Here is a 26,939-nt window from a genome sequence, read left to right as displayed (position 1 = left end):
GCTCATATAAATTTGACTTTTTGCTCCCTACAATGAGTTTGTTGACATCTAGTCAGTACTCATATTGATGTTGTAAACAACTCTCAATCTGCACAAAAGTCAAATTAAGGTTATAAAATGCAATGATTCATTTTCTATTGTTTATATATAATATTACAATAGAGTGTAGGAGGTGATGCATGGTCTTAACTGTGAATGTATGTGTTTATCTCTGTGCATTAAGGTGCTTCGTGTGTGCAAGCTTGAACCTTAGATTTTAACAATTTTGGGTTCTTTTGTTTCATTGTTCCCATTGTTTGTGCTCACATTTCGAAAGAGCTTTACTTCACTCTAGTGACACTGAGGTGGAGTAGTGTTTTGCACTTCAGGGCAAATTGAGCGTAAAGATGTGATGTAGTTTAAGTGTTTCTCTTTAAATATTTAAAGTGATTCTGGTCAGCTGTACGGAGACGCTACAGGAATTTTTGGTTAGATGTTTTTTTTGCAGGCACTGTGTAGAATTGATATGCATGATTCAACATTAAATATATTTCAGATTGATTTTGGTCTCATGTATTAAAAACTTGTTTGGTACCCAAAGTGTACCATGAATCATTATCATATCAGTAATAAAATGATCTTATAGATTTTGCAGAGAAAATTTTATATCTGGAGATTTGAGTAAGCGGCAACCTCTGGGGCTATTAAAAGTTCCTCAAATGGCTCTAAAAGCAAGTCAATCCCTATAGACCAGTAGTTCTCAACCTTTTTGAGTCGCGACCCCCAATTTAACATGTATGTTGTCCGTGACCCCCGCTCACTGAACACAATCTCACACGCACAGTTCAGATCACCCAAAAAAGAAACAAAATGACCAAAAAAGACACAAATTGACCACAAAATGATCAAAAAAGACACAAATTGACAACAAAATGATCAAAAAAAGACATAAAATGACCTAAAAAGACTAAAACACATTAACACTTTAACACAGTGGAGACAGAGCTGACTTCCAAAATGATTTGGCGACCTGCAGAAATCATCTCGCGACCCCAATTGGGGTCCCGACCCCATGGTTGAGAATAGCTGCTATAGACCCCCATGTTAAAATACCCAGCTTTAAAGCAGAAATAAACATGTTTACAGGTACAACAACAGTTCTGGTCTCTATAGCTATTTTTTGTTCATCCTCCATCCTGTCCATTACAATTGTAGGGCGGTAAATGTTATATAACTATCGAAAGATATACATAAGGAAGGGCATGGCTGGTTTGTGTGCTGGTGGGTGCTGTTTGGTGACAAGTTGCTGCGATGGCGAATGTTGATTCGTTAATGTAGCCATGAAGTCACAGAGCATAGACACAGCTGTAGCTATCGCTATTTCAGTGTATTCACAGTTCATTAAGTTTAACTCTAACATTTTGACTGCCGGAAAATGTCTATGATTGAACTAGAAGACCCCTTAAAGAGTTGGATGTCGAGTTTTTCCAGTAAATGCTTTGTAATAATTAGTTTGAATAGGTTTAAGCCTGTTTTTTGTGAGCAGAAATTAGCATTAGCATTATCACAGTTACCAATAGGCTCCAAGCTAGAAGGTAGCATTAGGGTTAGCTTTATGCTAGGGATGGGAATAATTTATCGATGATCGATTTATGGTCGTAAAGAATTTGGTCGATCACTTGGAATTTTTACACGATATGTGCATTTTTTTATTTTATCTGTGACTGCGTATCAGCACTCACTGAACTGAAACAGGGCTGCGCGTTCAGTTCTGCGGCTGTATGTCAATAAGCCAATAAACTGAGAATTAAGTTGGATAAAGCTACAGTTTACAAACTGAAAGTTGCAATAACAATTATAAAACACAAAGTATTAATTTGAGCAACACTAGCTTACTGTATCAAACCTTGCTAGCATGAATTACCCGGTTTCATTTTATCCAAAACACATGTAAACACAAAACACACTTAAAGATTGCAAGATTACTGTGAAAACTAACCTTGTGCCTCTTCGGGGGCTTAAACATTAAACTCCTTGATGTTATCTTTACAGTATAATCTCACTTGATTTAGTTTTTACAATCAACAGGAAGTCTCTTTTCGTCCTTTCATAATAAAAGCGTCCTTTAGCAGAACAGGCTTTTGCATTGTACTGTATATATATATTTTTATTTTTATTTTGCCCATGTATGCATGTTTTTTATACTGTAGCGATGCTGTCATACTTCCGGGAACGCCCTGGACTCAAGCACGCCCTCTGTTCAGCAAATCACAAACATGCCGGGCTGGGGAATTCAAGATGGCGGCCCGCAGCTACTGAGGAGGAAGAGGTCTAGTCCGTCCAGTGTCTGCTCCGTTAGCTTGCCAATCCCTGGCAGCGGGTTTCCAGTCCGTGTTGTATTTTGTAGTGTTCGCTTCTCACCTTTGGGTGATCCACTTGCCCCAAAAATCCAGGCTTCAACCGATGGTCCTTGTGTGTGTGTGTGTGTGTGTGTGTGTGTGTGTTTTGTGTTTAATGGGTCGCCTTTGGAAAAGGTTTAATTTCTGGTTGTTAGTAGGGTCCATGCATGGGTAGGCATGGGTCCTGTGTAAGGTTGACAAATCAAAAATACAAAAGAAAATTGTCGGATTAGCTCTGACTGGCACTGTCAAACCGCTACAATACGTACTGAGGTATGTTAACATTATAGATAATCGAGTTGGCAGGTTTCTTCCATTGCCCATCTCTACTTTAGTAGCAGTGCTAGTAAGCTCTTTTGTGACTCAGGGCTCAGCACTTTACAGGCTCTCTTGAGGAACCTGATGTTTAAATTTATGTCTCGACTTGATGAGTCACAAAACTGTATTATAATGATGCTCACAAGTCCCAGGTGCAGCTCAGTCAGATATCAATCATATCTGTGGAAACATTGGTATGGGTGCCTTTTAAAACTCTCATGAATAAGAGTATGTTTGAATGTGTTTATGTATCTGTTGTTTTTTGTATGTTGTATGTCTTGCTATTGGGTCTAGAGCCTGTAATAAAGTTTATATATACTTTATGCTCATGTCCAAATATAGTCATTTCCGTTGACACAGTTAAGATTAAGATTAAGACAGTCAGAATTTCAAATTCAAGGCTTCAAAACTGTAGTCCACAAACCAATAGGTGACATTGCATCCATTACTTTAATGGATATTAGGCATTTTATATTTTATACAAACATGAAAACTGCCCTTGCTGAAATATCCGTCTTTTTGTCATTTTTAGTGACATAGAAAGAGTTACAGAGTTAAACTACAAGCCATGGCATTGTTACTAACACATCTGCAGGAAATGTACACTAGACGTGTTGAACAGGCTACAGCAGCTTCCCCTTTTCTTCCTTAGAAGTGTTTGAAGTTTTTCAGTCGACATTACATTGTTGTGAATCCCCCCAAAGGGAAAGTCCTTGCCCTGTCTACATCCTGTCTTTAATCTAGAATCTAAATTCTCCTTAATTTTCTTAGTCATCCATTTTCCCATCCGCTGAGGGCACTGGTCCAGGTACCAACGCTTTGTCTCACTCAGACAAACAGCTGCACAGCTGGCGGCAGTAACAAAGCCCCGCCAGTAGGGCGCAGCAGATGGCGTCAGACGGCTGGGGACAGCGACGGGGCTGATAGGGATCATTTGCAGAGAAGATCAAAACTTTGTGTGCGAGTCAGTGGAGGGACAGGGCTGAATCTGGGGAGGCGAAGCAGACAGAGTGGAGCAGATAACAAGAGGAGCTGCGATAGGGAGGGAAAAAGTTAGATAGAAGTCAGATAATAGAGAAGAGTGAGATCAACACAGAGAGGAATACAGACCCCAAAGGCAAAGGAAAAGACAGACAGATAGCACTGCTGCTCACACAGAATGCGTCAGTTTTCAAAGACTACAAAGGCTGGTACAGTGTCAATCCAAATTTGGCTTGAATTTATGTTTTTAACGAAAAGCATCCTCTATTTTACACTTCACAATAGTTTCATCATTTTCCGGGAGACTTGGTGAGGGCGAGGTGAGGGAAATGAGGACACAGAGGGTGAAACGGAGACGGCAGAGAAAGAAGGGCAGGGTGGAGGTGTAGTTGAATGCCATCCAGTCATCAGGGACTCAGCCCTGCTTGTTCATAGAGCTCAGCGTCTGAATAGAGAAAGGAATTCTGTCTGAAACAAGCCGATGCTCATTTACTTTCTCCGAGCTTGGAGCAGCGCCAGTCACACTAGATAGAGGAGGAGTTCGGCGAGGTTCAAACACAATGCAATGTTGTGTTTATTCCAGAACAAGGGCATGATACACTTTATTTTACAGTTTTTTTAAAAATATAATTGGTAGCATTTTTTCCTCTATTATCTTCTTTCCAACCATTGGAAATGAGATTTTAACCATCATTAACATAAGCCCTACACACACACACCTACTTATGTGATGTGTTTAGAAATATGGGGGAGTTGTATTGACTTCCGCTGCATATTGGATGCAGTTATATAACCGTATGATCATGGTGAGGTGTCCAGATTTCTAAAGATAAGCTGGCAAGTTACTTAGCAACCACCACAGAGCAGGATAGGGGAGCAGGTAGGATTGCCAATGAAAACTGGCCAAACTCTTTTAATCATTACAACAAGGCGCGCACTCCAACACGGTGGCTTTTTAAAGCTTTTGTTTATTATCACTCGAAGCTGCACTAAATTATTTTGTTCCTCTAGTAACTCTGTATTCATTAAAATATGATATGAAATGGACAACTCAGTCCCTAGAATAAATGTTGGCAGTGTATGTTTCTGCAAACCACAGATAATGTTGAATCTCTACATTTTTAACCAAAAATATGTTGAATATCAACATTTAGAAACCACCACAACCTGTTCTTAGTCGACATGTGACGACTGCCACTTAAAAAAACAAACACGATGACAAAAAAATACCTTTTAAACATGTGACAATCACTGTTTTCAAGACGTGTTTTAAACACTTTAAAAACACTTTGGTTTGGCACCAATACCTCTTGGTTATGGTTAGGTAAAAATAATGGATTTTGGTTTGAAAAACACAAATTCCAGCGATTGCTTCCAACAATGGGACACAGAAATACTTTCAGAAAAAAACTTCCAACAATGGGATTTGAACTCCCGGTTTAAAGTCCCGGGTTAGTTGGTTCAAAAACATGATGGATTTACGTGTCTGTGGAGTCAAGAAACCTACAATACTGACATTTTTTTGCTGCAGACTGTGCTGGAAAGGAATACATTATTGTGTGATAAATTATCACAATATCTAATAGATACCAATATGCCTTTGATAATGGGTCAACTGACACATCATTTGGGCTCTAGTAATTATTGTTTTTAAATGTCCTACAGATACAGTTTTGTTAACTTTTATTGTTTGTTGTAAAACGTGTGTGCAGCACAAGAACAGTTTTACCAAATTTAGTGTTTGCACTTGGGACTTCTACACTGTAAAACCCAATGTTGCGTGTTTGTTATCATAACTCATTTTCCCTTTTCAATACAACAAAAATATGTGCAAAAAGTCATTTTAACTTAAAATATTGAGTCAAATATCAAGATTCATTTGAGTTAACTCCATTGTCTTTGTTGTCATAACAACAAATAAATAAAAACAAGACAAAAAAAAAAGACATAAAATTATTTCGCAGCATCGACACTCATATTTAAGTTGAAACAACAAGTTGGGTTTACAGTGTAGGTTTAGTGAATCACTTGAACGAGTCAAATAATAACTTTGTGACCTATTTAATAAGAATGTGTTGTATCATGGCAAGATAAGATAAGATACGGGTCCAATGTTTTTTAAGGAGACAAATGAACAGGACCGCACTGACTGCATGCCAGCCCCAACAGCTGACAGCTGAGGAGTTGAAGGGGCGGCTGTGAGGACTAAAGGCCGAGACTGTTGGTATAAACCCAAAGCTGGTCAAAATTTATTGTGTGCAAAAAGCAGCGACCCTGGTAAAACCAGATTCTGTCAGACTTCCTGTCAGTCTCTACTAATGCAGACCATTGTGAAGTTGCAGCAACATGCTCAAGACAGATGCTATCTCAAGTGCCCTTACACAGCATGACTCACTCATGACATGGCAACTATATCAGGCAGTTTCTTCAAAACACAAATGATGAACACAGGTATGAAGAAAAATAGAGTGATTTTTGAAGTATGAACCTGAAAATGTACCAACCTGGTCTCACAGAAATCCGTGAAATAGCCACGGATTTCGCTTAACTCAAAATCCGTGGAATAGCCACGGAATCGCTCAAATTTCCGTGAAACTGACACGGATTTCGCTACAATGCAAGTTAATGACAGTCATATCCCGTGGCTATTGGTTTGTTCCAAGTCACGTGACTTTCGAGGTCCCAGCGGTCAGAACAAAAAACATGGCAGACAGTTCTCTCATTTTTTGTGAAAAATCAATATCTTGACTTAGTTTCTGTATAAAAATGGATTTTGATCACATTTGTAGCGAGAAATATATGTTTTATTTTCTAAATATTCACTCAGTGAATGTACATAATCACTTTGTATGTTGGAATAGCCACGGGATATGACTATGTCATTAACTTGCATTGTAGCGAAATCCGTGTCAGTTTCACGGAAATTTGAGCGAATCTGTGGCTATTCCACGGATTTTGAGTTAAGCGAAATCTGTGGCTATTTCACGGATTTCTGTGAGACCGGGTTGAAATGTACACAATACGTCTCCTTTTAAAGTATTTTTCTGAGGCTAAAGCACGTCCAGAGAGTGAGAAGGTTTTAGTTTAACCTCTATGATTTTGTGATTGAAATTAATCGTCGTTTCCATATCAACCCATGAATAATGCTCATTGAACATGAGAAATTATTTCCAACTTCTCTTTGTCTATTTTGCAGTTATGGGGACCATGTTCAGCACTTCAAGGTGCTGCAGGATCGTTGCTGTCAGTACTACGTGTGGGACGAGCTCTTCTCCTCTTTAAATGAGCTGGTGGAGTTCTACCATAGCAACAGCATCGCTAAGGAAAGGACCGTCTTCCTGAGAGACCCCGAGCACTTTGCCAGGGTGAGCATGTTTGTCTGTTTACCTCTTGTTCTTTCTTACTCTCTTTCTGTCATGCATTTTAACTGTGCCAAACACAGTATTACCACACTTTTTTCTTTTCTTCTTTTTTAATCAAAGCAGGTAAAGTAAAAAGCACAAATATCTTATCAATAGACAATTTAATCAGTAATTCAACTGGACTTCTTCTCTTCACTATCTAAGTGTGGATAGTTCATACATGTTCAATAAGAAAAACTGGAGAGAAGCTGGACAGAATTTAAAGGCAATGCATTGTTGATTATGATTTAGAAAATGTTTGGCTTGAGATCATTAGTCGTGTTTCCATCAACAAATTTCTCTGCACAATTTGAAGATTCGCATGAGAAAAGTTTGATGGAAACACCAAGATTTGATAAAACTTTTCGGTAACACTTTACAATAACCATCTATGTGATGTTTATAGTTGGTTTATAAACCAATTATTAACCATTTACAAAGTGCTATACATATTTACACTTTAAATGTTTTCAAACAATTTCTTAAAGGTGTATGAATCATTTTGAAATCATTTACATACTTAACATTGGTGTTAAAAATGTTATAATGAGTGCAAACCTATTAATAAACTAATAATTATAATGTAACTATCACCTTACGTTAATATACCATCTATTTGCCATTTATAAATTATAGTTCAACATTTATAAATGGTCTATTTACCATCTATAAGTGATGGTTATTGTAAAGTGTTACCAACTTTTCAAACTACACATAAAAGTTTTATGCTCGCTTGAAGTCTTTTTTTCTTTTTCAAAAAGTAGTTAATGAGCTAAACAGGAGATGGGAACGTTTTTTTCCGAATAAGTTCTGACGTATTGAACATTTACCTCACATGAATGATCAGCTGTTTCCGCTCTGCCGGTCAAGACGAGCTGACATGAAAGAAGTTAAGTTGCCCAACTGAATCTAATTCCTGAAGACATTTCATTCCATTTTCTCTCGTGGGTGTCCAAAGTTGTCTGATTAGCAATATCTTATTTGTTTTTTCTTCTTCTACTGTTTACTGACAGATTAGCCTACAGCAATACATTACACTGCCATCTTCTGACCAAAGTATGTTTATGCAGCTTGGTTTATTTGCTCTTAACCAGTTGACGAAAACGTGCCAAATTGACATTTTCTTTAATGCGACATTTCAAAAAGTCACTTTAAAAATTTGCTTCAACTTTAATGGAAACACAGCTACTGAAAATGTTTTTCTTAGGAACGGGAAATTTGTTATTCTCACTTTTTTTCACTTAAATTATTAATTTTATCAATATAATCTTCACCAGTTTATTCTTCGACTTTCTGTCAAATGAAAATATTCTGTAATTCCAATTTTAAAGAAGCTATTTCTGTTTTATTCATATAGTTTTTACAACAGCTCTGCTCCATCTCTGTGCAGTCTCTCTTTTCCCCCAGGAAATCCACCTAAACCCACAGCAGTGATGTTGCACAATTTATTTAGCAATGACTTCAATCTCCTCCCTAAACCATTTAAAACACATCTGTTCTTGTTGTCATAAGTCCCTTTAGCATTTAAGCCGCCAGAGATTTAGTAAAGTATCTAACGAGATTTGAAGCAGCATTTTGACAAAATGTGTGTATTTTTTTTATCTGTTGTCAAATCAGTGTGTTCTTACAGACACCACAAGCTACCCAGGTGTTCATATTTCATTTCGCCGTGACTTTGAGACGTAACCAGTTTTGTTGACAGCTATGGGAACGCTCCATATGTTGATGGAATTTGTGGAGCTGTGACTGTTGCAGCAGGGTTTGACGTAGAGGTGCAGCTTGTAATAAAAGATCACAGGACTGCCGTCAGTTTGGAGCGGAACCAAATCAGTCATCTGAGGCTCCGAGCCAGAGGGAGTGAGAACTGCAGTGCTAAGAAACCTGATTTAAAAGGCAATTATTTACAAAAGTCATGATAAAGCTGCTACATATCAAGTTTGGACAGAACATTTCTTTAGTTAGTTGTGTTTAGGCGACTTTCCCTTCGTGCTCCAGACACCTAATGAGCCTATTTTTACTTCCATCTGCACCATTTATAAGCTAGAAATTTACAAAGCCCAATATCTAAAATTTGTCTCAAGAGGTTTTACTATCTTTGCAGCAAACAACGCCCTCTATTCTCCTGTTTTTATTTATTGGGAGGTTAATTAGGTGAGCGTCTGTTACCCAAAGGCGTATCCCAAATTTCTGTCAGGTTCAGTGAGATAAAACCTAAATGACAGGTAGTTCCCATGATGATGTCGCCATGGGAGAAGCTGTTGTTGTTGCTTATTGTGAAGTCATTATGCAGACAGGATCACGTTGCATGTTAAGTATTCCTGGGAGTGGCAGGCCAGCCGCGCCCGCAGGCGAACCCGTCCGCTGTGGAGGGATGTGATCCACAGCGATCCTGACATGACAGCATGTTCGTATCACTGCAACACAAGCCGCGTGCTAATACGCATCACATCAGGCTCACTTCTGAAGACTGGCACCTGAGAGCACACTGCCACTCGTTAGGGAGCTGAACACGCAGCATCGATCACTGAGAGAAGACGTGTTAAATGATATCAGGGTAAGAAAAGGATGCCACGTGGAGAGCATATAAGACTTATATTAGGTAGGGCAAACTCATATTTGGACTATAGCATGGTTCTTTGGATGGCAATGCTGGTTGGTAGGTCACTTAGGTTACTTGGTCAGGGTCTGAAATGTCTCAACATCCAACATGGTCTCACAGGAATCCGTGAAATAGCCACGGATTTCGCTTAACTCAAAATCCGTGGAATAGCCACGGAATCGATCAAATTTCCGTGAAAATGACACGGATTTCGCTACAATGCAAGTTAATGACATAGTCATATCCCGTGGCTATTCCAACATACAAAGTGATTATGTACATTCACTGAGTGAAGATTTAGAAAATAAAACACATGTTTCTCGCTAGAAATGTGATCAAAATCCATTTTTATGCAGAAACTAAGTCAAAATATTGATTTTTCACTAAAAATGAGAGAACTGTCCGCCATGTTTTTTGTTCTGACCGCTGGGACCTTGAAAGTCACGTGACTTGGAACAAACCAATAGCCACGGGATATGACTGTCATTAACTTGCATTGTAGCGAAATCCGTGTCAGTTTCACGGAAATTTGAGCGATTCCGTGGCTATTCCACGGATTTCTGTGAGACCAGGTTCGAGAGAAGACATGTTAAATGATATCAGGGTAAGAAAAGGATGCCACATGGAGAGCATATAAGACTTATATTAGGTAGGGCAAAGTCATATTTGGACTATAGCATGGTTCTTTGGATGGCAATGCTGGTTGGTAGGTCACTTAGGTTACTTGGTCAGGGTCTGAAATGTCTCAACATCTCTTGGATGCATTGCCACGGCATTAGGCGTGTATCCACTGAGCACTTTTTGGAAAGTGGCTGATTGTTTTGGCTACGCCCACTGGTTAGTTCCCCTCAAGCTCTAATCCCATACAGGTACTTCTCTAGCAGCTATCGGAGTTCCAATGTGACGTGAATAGTTCTGCAACACTTAGGAATTATTCAGCGACAATTTTGACCGTGACGTCAGTGACGCAACGCTGACAACAGTTCTCGATTCTCTCGTCTGCGCTGCTTATTTCTTTTTTAAAAATCTACCCAAGGCTGCTACCTGAGCCGCTAACCGGTGAAGTTGGGCGGATCCTCTCTCCCAAGCCACACCCATAGCGGCCCACTAGAGCAGTAGTTCTCAACCTTTTTGAGTCGCGACCCCCAATTTAAGATCACCCAAAAAAGAAACAAAATGACCAAAAAAAGTAAACAAAATGACCAAAAAAGACACAAATTGACCACAAAATGATCAAAAAAGACACAAAATGACCAAAAAGGACACAAAATGACCAAAAAAAGACACAAAATGACCAAAAAAAGACACAAAATGACCAAAAAAAGGAAACCAAATTACCAAAAAAGACACAAATTGACCACAAAATGATCCAAAAAAATTACACAAAATGACCTAAAAAGACACAAAATGAACAAAAAAGACATTAAGTGAAAAGACTAAAACAAATGATTTGGCGACCCCCAGAAATCATCTCGCGACCCCAATTGGGGTCCCAACCCCAAGGTTGAGAATAGCTGCACTAGAGGTAAAAGTACCTAATGGAAATGTGTCTATTTTGTTCCCATTCGTGGTTCACAGAGGATGAGCCCCAATAGTGTGTTCACACCAAACATAAAGCAAAATATTTGTATGGCATGATTACATCCAAAGTTAATGCAAAGACGCAAATAAATGCAGGATTCCCATCATTCATGTTGTCCACCACTGATGATGTGAATCCCACGACACAAATGACACAGAATTTGCATATTAGCATATACACACAGGTTAAGACTTTTCAACTCCAGCCAGAAATTCACATCCTAATTGAGATGTTCCTGCATAGCATAGCCCCGGTTGATCCGAACTCCATTCAGAAAACAATCTTTTTAAAAGTTGTTTGCTTATTGTCTTGCGGACAGACCTGACAAAGCATAAATTCAGACTTTTTATAAGTCAGCATCATGATAAAGTTATTTCTGCATACGTTTGACCAGTTTATTGCTTAAACTACTGGATGGGTTGCAAGAAAATTTCATAGGGGTATACAGTACAGGCCAAAAGTTTGGACACACACCTTCTCATTCAATGCGTTTTTCTTTATTTTCATGACTATTTACATTGTAGATTCTCACTGAAGGCATCAAAACTATGAATGAACACATATGGAATTATGTACTTAACAAAAAAAGTGTGAAATAACTGAAAACATGTCTTGTATTTTAGATTCCTCAAAGTAACCACCCTTTGCTTACTAGAATATAAGACATGTTTTCAGTTATTTCACACTTTTTTGTTAAGTACATAATTCCACATGTGTTCATTAATAGTTTTGATGAATTTACAATGTCAATAGTCATGAAAATAAAGGAAAAACATTGAATGAGAAGGTGTGTCCAAACTTTTGGCCTGTACTGTATATGTCCTACCATCAGGATGATTTGTATTGATTTGCAAAATTGTGACTACACAATCATGATTGAATGATCATTTTACATGTTTTTGTTGCTGCAAAAAATGTCATACACATTTACTATGCAGCATCAGAAATTTGTTTTACTGAGGAGTAACCTATACTTCTCCACAGAAGAACTTTTGACATATTCTCACATGACAGCTGTAACAACATTTATGTAATATCAACATATTCTGATTCGCATGACCAATTATTTCTTTAAATTCACCCAGTAATTATGGCGATACATATTCTTTATGCTATTGCTCATGAGTAATCGTATTGCACTATGCTTCCTAGCGTGTTCACGTCAAAGGATAACACGATGTGACAGCATACATTAAGGTCACATTACTCATTAGAGCTGCATCTCATTACTTGTGCCGATTTATCCGTGGTTCTCGTGAATTAGTAAACTAGATTAATAAAGAATGTCCAAGTCTCACATGACCTCCATGGTCTGTTTCCAGTTCTTCAGCTCTCCAGAATGCAAGTTCTTCCAAGACTTGCCAAATGTTGACTAAATGGATCAAATTCTGATCATGAAACGAGTGATTTCCTGTAGGTTGTTACGCAAAAAAAAAATGCATCTGCTGATTTATAGATATCTCTTTGCCAAGTAAGTCGAATGGGAAGACGTATTTGTGGGCCCCATGGCATCACACAATGTTGTAAATCAGCCATTTGGACACTACAAAACTTCAAAGCCTGGTTGGCTACATGTAGCTACATGCTAACATCAGGGAAAGCTTTTGGTTGCCAACATTGTTAATTTCTCTCTGATTTCAGCTCAGTTCCCTGCCGGAACTTGTTTAATTGTGTATTTTTTATTTAAAAGCTGATTTTTTTTTATTTTTTTTTTACAGTAGATTGTAAGTAAATTGACAGAAGCATGTCCGACAACAGCTGAATAAAGGTGCAGCAGCTTAGGAAGTATGAGAAATATACATACAATACATTAAAAACATGTAAACATGTTCTAGTGGAAACCCAAAATACAAGTATGAACACAATAGGTCCCCATTAAAATCCAGTCTAAAAGCAGAGCCGCATTTTCAGATGAAATTGAAAAAAGAAGTTGCCAGAGGGGTTTGTATTCTCTTATAAGCACATGGCCATTTTAATGGGCATAAGCATTTTAATAGCCTCATTTAGAGGGCATCAGCCCAAAGCAACTCAAAAAACAGATGAGCACAAGACTTTGCTAGCACCTGTTAATGGACACAGTTCTGCAGATTGGGTCAGTTTGTAACCACTTCTTTGACTCTGCTGGTTCATTTAGCTGGAAATGAAATGCATTTGACGATCAGTTGCTACGCTGCATGCAAGTAAATACAAAGTAGTTAAGAGGCTTTGGCATCTAAGGTGCTGGCCTGCAGATAGTCAGCCACTGCTGCTTTATGCTGTTTCTGAGGGTGATCAGATAGGAAGTGAGCAAGAACTGAGGGAGGAAATTACACAGAAACACAGTTATATATATATATATATATCATCCTGTGTTTATGACATTATCCAGAAGGTATTTTTAACATTTCGAACTGGTTTAGGCAAGACAGCACATTGTATTTCTTTCACCCAATGCACTACCTGGAATAATCTTTTGCATTTTAAAGAACACATACAACGCAAAAACAATGTGTGGGTGAATAGGTGCATGAGTTCTATAAGAATAAAATATAAATATATAAACATATCAATATGAAAGAGCTAGGTTATAAATAGATTTGATCAGTTAATTAAATGTAATGGTTTGGGATGATGTTTAAAATAAAACGAGTTCTCCCATCACAGATTTTTTTTTCTTACATTGTATTGTATTTCAAGCACCTCATTTATGATTTTGATACATTTTTAATGTATTTCTCTTAATTTTATAGATGTTTTCAAGAGGTTTGATCAAGCGTTTGTTCATCATTTAAATTAAAACCATTGTAAAATTCTTATTTGAATAATTCCTTTGTGTTTTTAGTTTGATTTTAAGGAAAAAAAAATCCAACCTGAGATTTTATTTCAAGCCATATCACCCCACCCCTATAATATAATTCAATATGTTCATGCCTATACCATCATCAGCGTATACTTTGAATCAGAAAATTGATTGAAATGTTGAAATTCATTGAGCCTCTCTGAATCGTCTATTCTTTAGAACAGCTATTCTCAACCTTGGGGTCGGGACCCCAATTGGGGTCGCAAGATGATTTCTGGGGGTCTCCAAATCATTTTGGAAGTCAGCTCTGTCTCCACTGTGTTAAAGTGTTTATGTGTTAATGTGTTTTAGTCTTTTTGGTCACTTAATGTCTTTTTTTGGTCATTGTGGGTTTTTTTTGTAATTTTGTGTCTTTTTTGGTCATTTTGTGTCTTTTTTGATCATTTTGTGGTCAATTTGTGTCTTTTTTGGTCATTTTGATTATTTCTTTTGGACATTTTGTGTCTTTTTTGATCATTTTGTGGTCAATTTGTGTCTTTTTTGGTCATTTTGATTATTTCTTTTGGACATTTTGTGTCTTTTTTGATCATTTTGTGGTCAATTTGTGTCTTTTTTGGTAATTTTGTTTCCTTTTTGGGTAATTTTGTGTCTTTTTTGGTCATTTTGTGTCTTTTTTGGTCATTTTGTTTCCTTTTTTTGGTCATTTTGTTTCTTTTTTGGGTGATCTGAACTGTGCATGTGAGATTGTGTTCAGTGAGCGGGGGTCGCGGACAACATGCATGTTAAATCGGGGATCGCGACTCAAAAAGGTTGAGAACTACTGCTTTAGAAGATGATCCACATTGAATGATCTTTATGATGTGTGAGCTCTACTTAGATAAATTAGCTCGGAGCTCTCTCTTTATAAAGTTGCTGTTGGAGTAAACTGCGGCATTAAAGTTAGCAGGATTTGATTTTCTTGATTTTACAATTCAGCTGGGTTTCTTACAATAAAACAGTGGTTTTTCTCATAATTTCAGTTTGCTGAGCAGCCAGACTGTTTTTCACCTGGTGGAACAGGACACTTTCAGATGAGGGTGACAGGTTTTGAATCTAAAAATAGGTTTTTGTTTCACAAAGCAGCTTTTGGCAAATGTAGTCCGTGTTTAGTAACATCCTGCCTCACACCTAAACAGTGTCATGCATGGTCTGAATCACTGGGGATGTTGCACAGTCCTCTGAACCAATGCAGCTGGAGCAGGTGCTAGATGAGAATTTAGCTGCAGGGCGTTACGATGGTAGTTAAACGGGAGATAACGACAGTCGTCCCATGGGAGAGTGAAAAACTGCATGACCCAAATACTGTCACAGTCTGAATCTCTTTAATGTGAGCAACTAACACGTGAAAACAACACCAGCATTTCAGTTTCCTGAGAATCTTGTTTTCTAATGCTGGGGTCATGACCTCTGTATTAGTGGCATATGAATAATTGTTAAAAAACGACAAATAATTTTCTACACTTCTGCAACTGGATCTATCGGCCTGCCATGACCTCTGCCAGACCAACATGGTCTCACAGGAATCCGTGAAATAGCCACGGATTTGCTTAACTCAAAATCCGTGGAATAGCCACGGAATCACTCAGATTTCCGTAAAACTGACACGGATTTCGCTACAATGCAAGTTAATAGTCATATCCCGCGGCTATTCCAACATACAAAGTGATTATGTACATTCACTGAGTGAATATTTAGAAAATAAAACATATATTTATCGCTAGAAATGTAATTAAAATCAATTTTTATGCAGAAACTAAGTCAAAATATTGATTTTTTCACTAGAAATGAGAGAACTGTCCGCCATGTTTTTTGTTCTGACCGCCGGGACCTTGAAAGTCACGTGACTTGGAACAAACCAATAGGAAAAAATATCCATGGAATAGCCACGGGATATGACTGTCATTAACTTACATTGTAGCGAAAATCTGTGTCAGTTTCACAGAAATTTTAGTTATTCCGTGGCTATTCCACAGATTTTGAGTTAAGCGAATCCGTGGCTATTTCACGGATTCCTGTGAGACCAGGTTCGCCAGACACAAGTAAAAATAAAACTTGTAAGAAATGTGAATACTGGATAAATGAGTCAGACAGATGCTGCACTCTCTTCCTGTTTTATGGGCATTTATTGCTGTTATAAAATGTTTTTTTATTTTTATTAAGGACCATAACAGAATGTTTATGCTTGTTAATTTAATAGCTTTTTTACACTCCATTTATTATCTCCTTTATTTTTTTAATGAGCTGTTCCAAGTTAGTCATTTTGCCCGATGAATAAACAGGTATTAGATATACTATATAATGTATAATATATATCAATATCAGGTCTGAATATGTGGTCATAGGTCACCTTACTGTTCTATATCATCATTAAAATCTAATAAGGGTTGCGTGCCAGGTGGGGGTTGTTGACTTATATGACTGTACAACCCTAAAAATGTATCATGAGTCCATTATTGGGTTGCAAATAGTGTATTTGGGATTTTTCCAATCAACAGACTGAAGAAGGCTACTGAGACAAACCTTTCATTTTTACTTTTCTCACCTTTTCATCATATCTATATCTACATGTACAGCGTACTTTTATTAACATTAGCTTGCTGGCTGTGACTTTTCCTATACTGTAGGTCACCATGTTGCTCTGTGAGGGCCTTCAGGTAATACATTTGTATCACAACAAGCCCCATAGCTGAAGGTGGCGTGCTGAAGGTGCCATGTTTACATGCATGGCCACGTAGCCTTAGAAATAATCCGCCATTCCACATCATATCACAGCAGCTTAGTCATACCTTTATATCTGTAGCTCTGCAACTGCTTTAATACGTTTTATGGGATGAATTGTACATTTTTCGTTGTGTATTTTAACAACACAAATAGAAAATGTTAGATTGAATCTGACAAATATTCAACCTGACTTTGGCAACAAAGAAAAATGGGTAACACTTTACAATAACCAACTAAATGATGTTTATAGATGGTTTATAGACCAATTATTAACCATTTACAAAGTGCTATACATATTTAACCTTTAAATGGTTTCAATCAACGTAGTAAAGGTATAGGAATCGTTGCAAAATCATTAACCTACTAAATATGGTGTCAAAATGTAATGATGAGTGAAACTAAAACTATTAATAAACTATTAATTATAATTTAATTGTTTGTTAATGGTAAAGTAACTATAAACTTACATTAATATACCATCTATTTGTCATTTATAAATGATTTAGTTAGTTAAACATGAATCAATTATGTATTTACCATTCTAAATGGCCTATATACGGTTTATAAATGATGATTAAACATTAATTAACTATCTGTTTACCATCTATAAATGAGGGTTATTGTAAAGTGTTACCGAAAAATGAAGCAGAGATCATACAAAGTCCTTCCTACCTTTTCTTCATTAGCTGAGGATTTTTTGCATATCACTGTCATCTGCAGTTCAGTTCAGTTGTCTTCATTCTGTCTTCATTTAAACACACAGGAAACATGACATTTAGTTTGGATCCAGTCTGTACAGTCTGTCATTTTATATAAAATCATGGTCAGCTGGTCTTTGTATCTGCAGGGCTTCGTCTTAGCCTTCGGCATCAACAAAGCTCCAACGCCCACTCACCCAGCATGTCTGGAAAAAAACCTGACAACTCAGTCTCCACTCCACAAAAGTTACAATTACAAAAATTATGATGCCAGAGAGGTAACAGGATAAGTTCATATTTCAAGATGCAGTCAACCTTTCCTCGTCTCATACATTATATCTCAATTCCTGCAAAGTTATTATTCCGTAAGCCCTTTCTCTTCCTTTGCAACCTTGTTGTGTATGCTCTCTGTGTATCTAAAATATTAATAGTATACCCACTTCTTCAATTACCAGCACACTATTTCATCTTCACTTCACAAAAGTGTTATGTTGTGACACTAACAGCACAAAAACGCAAGAAAAAAATAGATCTTGCATCGCTCCCTTTAGACCTTTTGATTATTAAATGAATACATGAAAAGTTGAGTTGTAGAGAAATCATCTTAACTTCAACCTAAGCGCTCTAATGTTTCAGGAAAATAGTGTTTTTTAAATGAATTTCCTTGCTATTTGATACCAACACTTTTTTTAAATTATTTTTGGTAACACTTTACAATAACCAACTAAGTGATGTTTATAGATCTTTCTGTTCTTAAAGTTATATGAATCATTTCAAAATAACATACTTAATATGGTGTTAAAAATTTTAAAATGAGTGCAACTAAAATTATTGCTAAACTATTAATTATAATTTAATTGTTTGTTAATGGTAAGTAACTATAAACTTACATTAATATACCATTTATTTGCCATTTATAAATGATTTAGTTAGTTAAACATTAATAAATTATGTATTTACCATTCTAAATGGCCTATAAACGGTTATAATCTGTATAATCTGTTTACCATTTATAAATGAGGGTTATTGTAAAGTGTTACCTTATTTTTTTACTACATGGGTCAGTTTCACACACATAAACTGAGCTTTAATCTGCATCTCGTTGCTGTGCTTTTTCTGCTGTTTCTATTATTATACGGTTGGTCTTCCCAAACTAATTCCACATCAGCTCATTAAGTGGCCCTAGATCACTTCTTATCTCACCGTGGCAGTGGGAAATAATTTGCAGTGTGATTTTTTTTTTCATTTCTCCCTCGAACATATCCCTAATGTCCTCTTATCCCGAAGCTTTCTCTTCAAAGAGAAGGGCTGTTCGTGCAAAACTTCGACCTCTTTTTGACACCTTGTCATTTTCAAGTGTGGACAGAGGCAGTGTCTGTTCCATCTTATATACCCCGTGTATGTGTGTATGTGTGTGTGGAGACAAATCTAGTATAAAGCTGTAGTCCATTGATGTTCCAGAGTAATTTGTTCCACTGTCAGCGCTCGCTCTGGGTCGGAGCGAGCGCTGAGGAGGACGTTGATCACAAGGCAGCCGAGCGCAGCTGATACGGACGGACCATATTTCTCCTTCCTCGCAAACTGGCATGGAAAAATGAATGGGTTTTCCCTGCGCTGTCACACACACATGCACATACACACCAGAGCAAATAGAGGCACGCTCACACCCAAACACACAGGAGCACAGCACACAGACTAACAAGAAGTCTAGACTAGATCAGCGAGACAATTAAGGATAAGTCCGTGAGGATTTTATAGATTTGTTGGATTGATAGATTGTGTCTGTGTGTCTTGATCCTAATCCTGCTGTCTGGTTAGTGTGTGTGTGTGTGTGTGTGTGTGTGTCTGGATGCCTTTATACTGGGCCTCAGTCTAAGACAAAGCAGTCCACAGCAATAAAGGCCAGAATTGCATCACAGATACCTACACAGAAAGAAAAAAAATTACAATTTCGGTATTCTTTCCAGATCTCTCAGATCCCTCCCCGTTTATATCACATCCACTTTTCTCTGTGGGAGTGCAACTGACAGCTTAGAGGTTAGTTAAGTTCAAGACGCTCTCCTTAAAATAGCCACTTTTCTTCTGCTACTCTTAAACTGCTTTTACTTCACCAGTCAACAGAGATCAGAGGAGGCAAGCTATCAGGGGAGAAGAAAGATTCTACTGTTTGTGATCTCAAAGAAAAACATAGTGAGACACAGAAAGCACGGCATCTGAACTGCACCTCACCGCGAATCGTTGTAACACGTTACACTTTTTACGGAGTGCTGTTTTTAGTAGGTGTGTGTACAGTTGTGCGCTCAAATCTCATCCTCACACACATCAATCTGGACTTATTACTCTCTGTCTACCTGTCTTTGTCTATTTCTCTCTCATGACCTCCACAAATTCAGTTTACTGTGTTTAAAGCTGCTCTGCCCTGATAAAGCCAATGTGTAAATAATGAACAAAGCTAATGAGGAGAAGAGCTACACTGTAAAAAATAATCTGTTTAATTTACGGTAAAATACCGGCAGCTGTGGTTGCCAGAACTTCACCGTAAAAATTACAGTGAGTGGATTTTCTATTCTAAATTTAAATGTAAATATCAGCAAAAACTGTAATTTACTCTGAATAATCCTGTTATTTTTAGGGTAATTGTGTCATTCATTCACACATCATGGTATTTCTCCATAAATTTTGCATGAAAATGTTATATTTTACAGCAAAACTGTGTGTTTCTTCCAGTTTATGACAGAAAAAAGTAAAAGTTTTGCGCTATTCTTTGATTTACGGTAATTAAAAGTGTCTAATACGGTGATATACAATTTTTCATTTTATGCCCTATTTCTGATGTATTTGACAGAGTTCTGTTGTCAGAGTTCTCTGTTCAGAGAGTACTGTTATTTCTACAAACCTTTTTTACAGTGTATGTATTTTAACTGCACACCAGCTTAAAACACAAAGTGCAGCTGCAATCTAAAAGATCCTCCTTATTAAGATTTATTTATCTATTTGAACAAAGCAAAAAATTTGTTGTCAGGTGGAGTTGGGAGGTCTGATGGTTTGAACAAATACTGAACTTTTAACCCATGAGACTGGTGTTCGTGTCTCGTTTGAAATTAACCTCCCTAAGTCACATTCTATGTCACTTACGTCACTTGTAAGTACTTTTTCCTAACCACAACCAAGTACACAGTCGGCCATAAAGTTGGAATAAAATATTTTTTACCTCTTTCCATGAAATGATTGTGACAATGTGATTTGTTCTTGACAGATAAAGTGCATATCTTCTCAAAACTTTATTAATCAATCCAATCCAAACTAGGGCTGGGCGATATGGCCCTAAAAGAATATCACGCGATAACGATATTCTTGACGATATTACGAAATACTTAAAAAGATAAAGAAAATATGATTTTTTTTTTGTCTGTATAAATAAATAAAAATCTAAAATGTAGTGTGAAGTGCAAATCTCAACAGTTGCCAAATACAAAAAAAATTACTCTTGACTCCTGAGTATGAGAAAATAATAAAAATATCCATTTAGGGGTTTCGGGGGCATATTTTAATGAAATTTTGTAAAGGAAAATAAAGGTTCTTGTATGTTTTATTTAAGGCATCTTATTTTGACAGGCTTCTTGTAAGTTCTGTGGTGGATTCTGTTAACACACTGTGCTCTTATTTTGAAAGCTGCATGTGTTTAGCGACAGAGAGTAAGTAGCTTTTTGTGATTAAAACAACTTTAATTGTTAGTTAATATTAACCTTACGCCACTACATCAATAAGTAGGAACGTTGCCAATATCATGATATGCATTTTTTTTAACCATAAAAAAAATATACCAATATTATCGTGAATGATACGATATGGCACACCCCTAATCCAAACATATCAAAATGAAAATGAACCACAATTAACAGAGGATTATGTCTAAAAACAAAATTATTCCAACTTTATTGGCGACCGTGTAGTTTTGGTTCCATGTGTCTAAATGGCAATTTTCACATGTTTAAAACAAGAACCATGTGTTTCATGAACTTGAACAGAATGGTTATATATCATAAGATGAACATATTCATGAGGATGGATAACATAACAGGAGTTTGTCTTCATTATACGAGCAAACAGAAATTTAAATATTATCTTAACCAAGGTCGATCGTGCTATGCAGCAATTTTCTTTTCTCTTATGAGGTAATAGTTTGACGTTTAACGACATGCTCTTATTCTCTTTTTTGACAAGATGAGAGGATTCTTGGTATGATCAATCTTCTCATCTGTTTTTAATGTGGAACTATTCCTTTAAATGAGTCTGACCTGAGTCTGGCTGATGTTAGGTAATTGTTTATTGTTTATTGTTAAAAAGATCCCCATTAGCTGTCACCAAAAGTGGGAGGAGCTAGTCTTCCTGGGGTCCACAAGACAAAACAAAAATCACTTAACAATTAAACATTGTAGACATTATTATATACGTCATCAGAAATCATTCCGAATAAGTTATTACATTCATATATATTACATTAATTCTCACTTTCATACAGTAAATGTGTTAATTCACTACTCACAAATTTAAATAGTGCATTCTCAAGTAATAATTAAAAGATACTTTACTATTCAGTTCACGTATATTCAGTGGGCAATTATTCCAATAACTGATAGCACGATAAATAACTGTAAACTCTTTAAGGCATTTGATTTTGGACATGGTAACATCATCTGACCACCATTAGCTGACCTTGTCACATAAGAATGAACCTGATCACATCTTACAATTTGGTTATATGAGAAAATGATTTCTGACATTACTTTTCTGAATTTCCTGTTGAAATATTAAAGGAATATCATCTACGGCGATAAGCAGGAACTGCATGTGTGTTTTGAATCTCACTTTTTCTTATTTTTGACGTTTCATTGTCTGTAGTCATCTCTTTTCTTTGTTTTTTTTGCCGTTTACTCAACACCGGAACCGGAGCAGAATGTCACTTCACACAAGTTGTTTGAGTTGAAGAGCGAGTCTGTTGTGCAAAAAGGCCATTTCTGTCATCTGCATGAAATCCATTACTTTATATCAGGACTATAAATAACCAAGCTGTCACCTGCTCATGGCAGTCTTGTATAGAGAGTAATGTAGTATTAGTTGTGTTCAGTTTGCAGCTTTTTCAGACCTGTTCCCCTGTCACAAAGGCTGAACAGCAATTATGTTAATGGCCAAGATGAATCAATAGAGATTATTATGAGTCGTTACTGAAACTGACTTCCATGTCTGTATTCCTCTCCCGCCTATGTGCTGCTGTTTTGGCCAGACCTTTCTCTTCGTATCAATATTTAATATGAATAACTGACTGACCATGGTCTAGCTAAATAAATGTTAAATGAAAAAGATAAATAAAATATAGTTGTACTTTAAAGGAACAAAGAGTGCATTTTTTATTAAATGGACACAATGTCAGATGGTCCCTTAACGGCTGCACGTGCACATGCTCTAAATCCATCCATTTTTATTCCATGTGGTGTTGCAAAAAATGTTTTGTTTAATACAGCCATAGACATAATCTGTACAATACTTCAAAGAAACTGCATCATGGCTGTTAAATTAAAGAATAAAGTTATCAGGAGCTGATAACAAACCATACAGGCCATCATAAATTCTTTAGATCATTCAATGGAGAATTTTCCAAACAGAACAGAAACAGAAACAGAACAGAACAGAAGATCATACAATCCTTAAACAGAGAAAATATTTTCAAAGACTGCTTTGAATTATTATTTTAAATCCATGTGGAAAATGCATCTGTAAAAAAATGTTTATTTATATATTTAATATAAAATTAGAAGTAGAAAGCGGCAGCAGTTTGGTGTTTGGTTAATTCTGTGAGCAAAGATCATTTTTATTTATTTATTTTTATACTTGTTCCATTATGTTAAGTTGCATAAAATAGAGACCATTTTGAAGTACGTGTTGTTTCCCTTTAAAGGAGAAGTGTGTAAGATTTTGTGGCATCTAGCGGTAAAGGTGGTCAACTCAACTGAATAGCCCTGTCTTGCCTGTCCTGTCTGTGGGCAGTACATTTTACATTTTATTTTATTTATTTTTAAAGGGAGAGAGGATCTGCCCAACTTCACCGGTTAGCGGCCCAGAAAGTACCTGCCTCGGGGAGGTACTTTCTGAGCCGCTACTAACTAGTCAACGCTGATTGGATTGAGACTAGGGATGGGCAAGATTAATCGATTATCGATTATTGATCATTAAGAATTTTGCCGATCACGTAATTGTTTTATCGATTCGAGGTGTTATAAAACAGAGTTCATGTTTTGTGTGTGTCTCTGAGCAATGTAACGAATTTCACTATGTGGCGGTAATAAAACATCCTAGCAGCGGGGGGCGATATAGCCTACAGACAGAAAAAAACGAATCCTGACCTGCCTGCGAGTTGCCGTAGCCGCGGGTAAACATCATGGACATTTTTAAAATGAAATGTTTAGGATTAAATCGATAATTGATCGTTAATGTTCGTGATTATCGATCAAAAATATTTATTCAAATGCCCATCCCTAATTAAGACGGCGACATCGCACATGTGTGATTCATTACAGACTCTGAGGAGTTAACAGCTCCTGCTCTGTCTCTGACTGCAGCTGGGAGAGACTGCTGCGGGAGGACTGGGCCGCTTGTGAGTGCTTTTGGCATGGCACTGCTCGTTAAGAAGAGTAGGAACGAGTCTCCAAAAGTCTCCAATGACACCAGAAAAAGTCGCTGGATTTGTCACTAGTCACTTTTTTAAAAAAATGAGTCGCTAGAGGGGTCTGAATAGTCGCTAAATATAGCAACAAAAGTCGCTAAGTGGGCAACACTGCTTGTCGCGTCGGTCTGTTGTCACATTCTAACTCTGTTGGTTAGCCGCTACAAAAGTACCTGTATGGGAACAGAGGCCGAGGGGAGCTAACTAGTGGGCGGAGCCAAAACACTAAGCCACTTTCCAAAAATTACTCAGTCGAAACACGCTTATTGTCAGTTCTGGGCTACTGTAGAAACATGGCGGGGCACCATGGTGTGCTCTGAGGAAGAGAACCTGTTGCCAATATAAATAACTGGGGTTACAAAAACACAGTAATTATAAGTTTCAGATGATTATACACAAATAAAAACATATTTATGAATATTGTGCTCAATTTCTGTCAATAGATCCCTCCTAAATCCTACACACTTGTCCTTTAAGAAAAGAGTTTGGCTCAGTATTTGTAGTTTAGACACGGACTGGATCAAAAGTTGCAGTTTTTCATTAACTCTCTCTCTCTTTCTTTCCTTTCCCCCACAGCGTCCCCATCACGCCCACGCTCTCTTCGACTTCACCCCGCACCACCCATCCCAGCTACGCTTCCTGCGAGGCGATGTCATCGAACTCATTGACTGCTCCGATTCGCTGCGCTGGAGGGGCCGTTGCCACGGACACGTGGGCTATTTCTCCCCGGAGTACGTCCAGCCCATTTACCACTGCCAATGACCTGACCCGTCAATCAAAAACACAGCCATTCCCACAGGTTCTTCGCTGAGCCGCCGTGACCCCGCCCCTCACACTGCCCCCCCGCTGTGCACTTGAGAACTGACGAGCTGCAACTTGAACATGATGTAACTGACTCCTCCCGTTCCCCCCTGTGATGCCACCTGTCAATCACAAGCCTTGACCAATCAGCTGCAACAGGCTCATCAATCGCTTCCACCTGATCCCATGACTCCACTTAGTCTTTAATCATGTAAAATATAAATGAATATGGACCTATACACTGTGGAGAAATCACATACACACACAGACTGACAAACCCACACACACACATAATCATTTATTAGAGTTTATCAGCACTGGTGCAGGCTAAATAAAAGCAACACACTCACCTGGTGAAAGAAGAAACAAGTGTGCAGCCCATGGGAGGTTGTGGAGGAAGGGCGAGGTTTTTCTCCGCAGAAGATGAGTCAGGATTCGCCTCAGTATTTTGCCGCCGTTCCCACGAAAAGATCCGGTGAGCTGAGTGGAGACACACAGAGAGTCATTGTGTTGTGAATATTTGGGCCAGACACTCTGAGGATACTGACACAGCAGATTCCTGTCCTGCAGCACGGATGTGTGGGTAAATGTGGGTCAGAACACATGTAAAACCTGCAAACTTTATATATGTGTGTAATGTATGCTGAAGGAAAGTGAATGCATGTGTGTATGCATTTGTGTGTGTGTGTGTGTGTGTGTGTGTGTGTGTAGCCCTGTGCTCTGTGGACCAGTAAAAGGAGGTTACTGTGTAAAAGTGACCAGTGAGATAAATACTGCCCGGACGACACTTTTTGTTTTAAAAAGACACAGCTTACAATGTAATAAGCTCAGTTTATTAATCATTTGTTTGTTTGTTTCCATGTATTTATTCTTATTCATGTGTAATCTTAGAATACATATATTACAAGTAAGATAAAACATTGTAAAAAGGGTTTGTTTCTGTTGCAACGAATGGTGTCAGAGAAGAAAAAACACATTTTATGTGATTAACAGTAAGAAGTTGGACCGATCTTCCTTAACATGTAATGACAAATCATTAAAATAAAGTGATACATTTACCTCTTTGAACTTCAAGCTTTGACATTCTTGTTCAATTACATTTATATTTCTGTATTTTTCTGTTGAAATGTAATACGAATGTACGCAAAATATGAACTCTTTGTGAAATAAATGAGTAAACTAGAAACATGAACACAAAGGTGGTGGGTTATATGAGGTTCTACTTGATCTACTGGAGCCATTCCACAGTATGTCCGTCGTATTACTACAGTTTCACATCATGCACTGTTCCTCTTTGTTGATGCAGCTTGTGTCTGCCAAAAGTTGCTGACTTGTACTGTCTGGCAGACTGTGCAATGCAGTCAATTTTGTGTTTTTCTTGCTTTTAAGGTCACATGAAATTTCGTGCACAGTCGCTTATTTTCATGTGTAAATTGCAATTTCATGACATTTGCTGTGACATTTCATGCAAAATGCATCTTAACAGCTAAGAATGGAATCAGTGCATTTTGTGCATTAAGGTACGGTAACATATAATTTCCATCCTATGAAATTGCCCTAGCACTCAGCCCAGAAAAAGGATGTGATGTCATATGACTGAAGCAAATCACATATAAATATCGGTCACAGTGTATGAAAGCGAAGGCAGTTAGCAGTGTGATAATGTTCTAAATATTAGGGTTGTTTGATTCTTGCCCCATTTGATGCAATTTTTTAGCGTGAAGAAACCCAAATTCATAAGGACACGTTTCTTTAATCTATTTTGAACAGACAGTAGTGTAAAGCCTCTTCCTGGGGATTGGGACAGTATTTTGCCCTCTGGCAACTTTGGTAGACTATTAAAAAAACATTACAAACATTTCTGCATTACAGTGTACAAACAGACTAAAATACTGAAAAATGTCTGTTATGGTATGAAATT

At 37.4% G+C, this 26,939-nt stretch overlaps 1 protein-coding gene across 1 annotated transcript in view; it reads left to right on the top strand.

Annotated features, from left to right (window-relative positions):
• Positions 1-26,086, top strand: part of grapa (GRB2 related adaptor protein a) — a 52,681-nt gene extending 26,595 nt beyond the window's left edge. The window contains exons 4-5 of the mRNA XM_059347491.1: positions 6,874-7,042; positions 24,794-26,086. Coding sequence (XP_059203474.1) covers positions 6,874-7,042; positions 24,794-24,979 — 355 coding nt within the window. The 3' untranslated portion in view covers positions 24,980-26,086. The remainder of the gene's footprint in view (positions 1-6,873; positions 7,043-24,793) is intronic.
• The last annotated feature ends 853 nt before the right edge of the window (positions 26,087-26,939 follow it).

Source organism: Centropristis striata, chromosome 13 (assembly GCF_030273125.1).
Source record: "Centropristis striata isolate RG_2023a ecotype Rhode Island chromosome 13, C.striata_1.0, whole genome shotgun sequence".
In the NCBI taxonomy this organism is placed as follows: Eukaryota; Metazoa; Chordata; class Actinopteri; order Perciformes; family Serranidae; genus Centropristis; species Centropristis striata.
The sequence above is the reverse complement of the archived record's forward strand: the minus strand, read 5'-3'. Positions and strand labels throughout refer to the sequence as shown.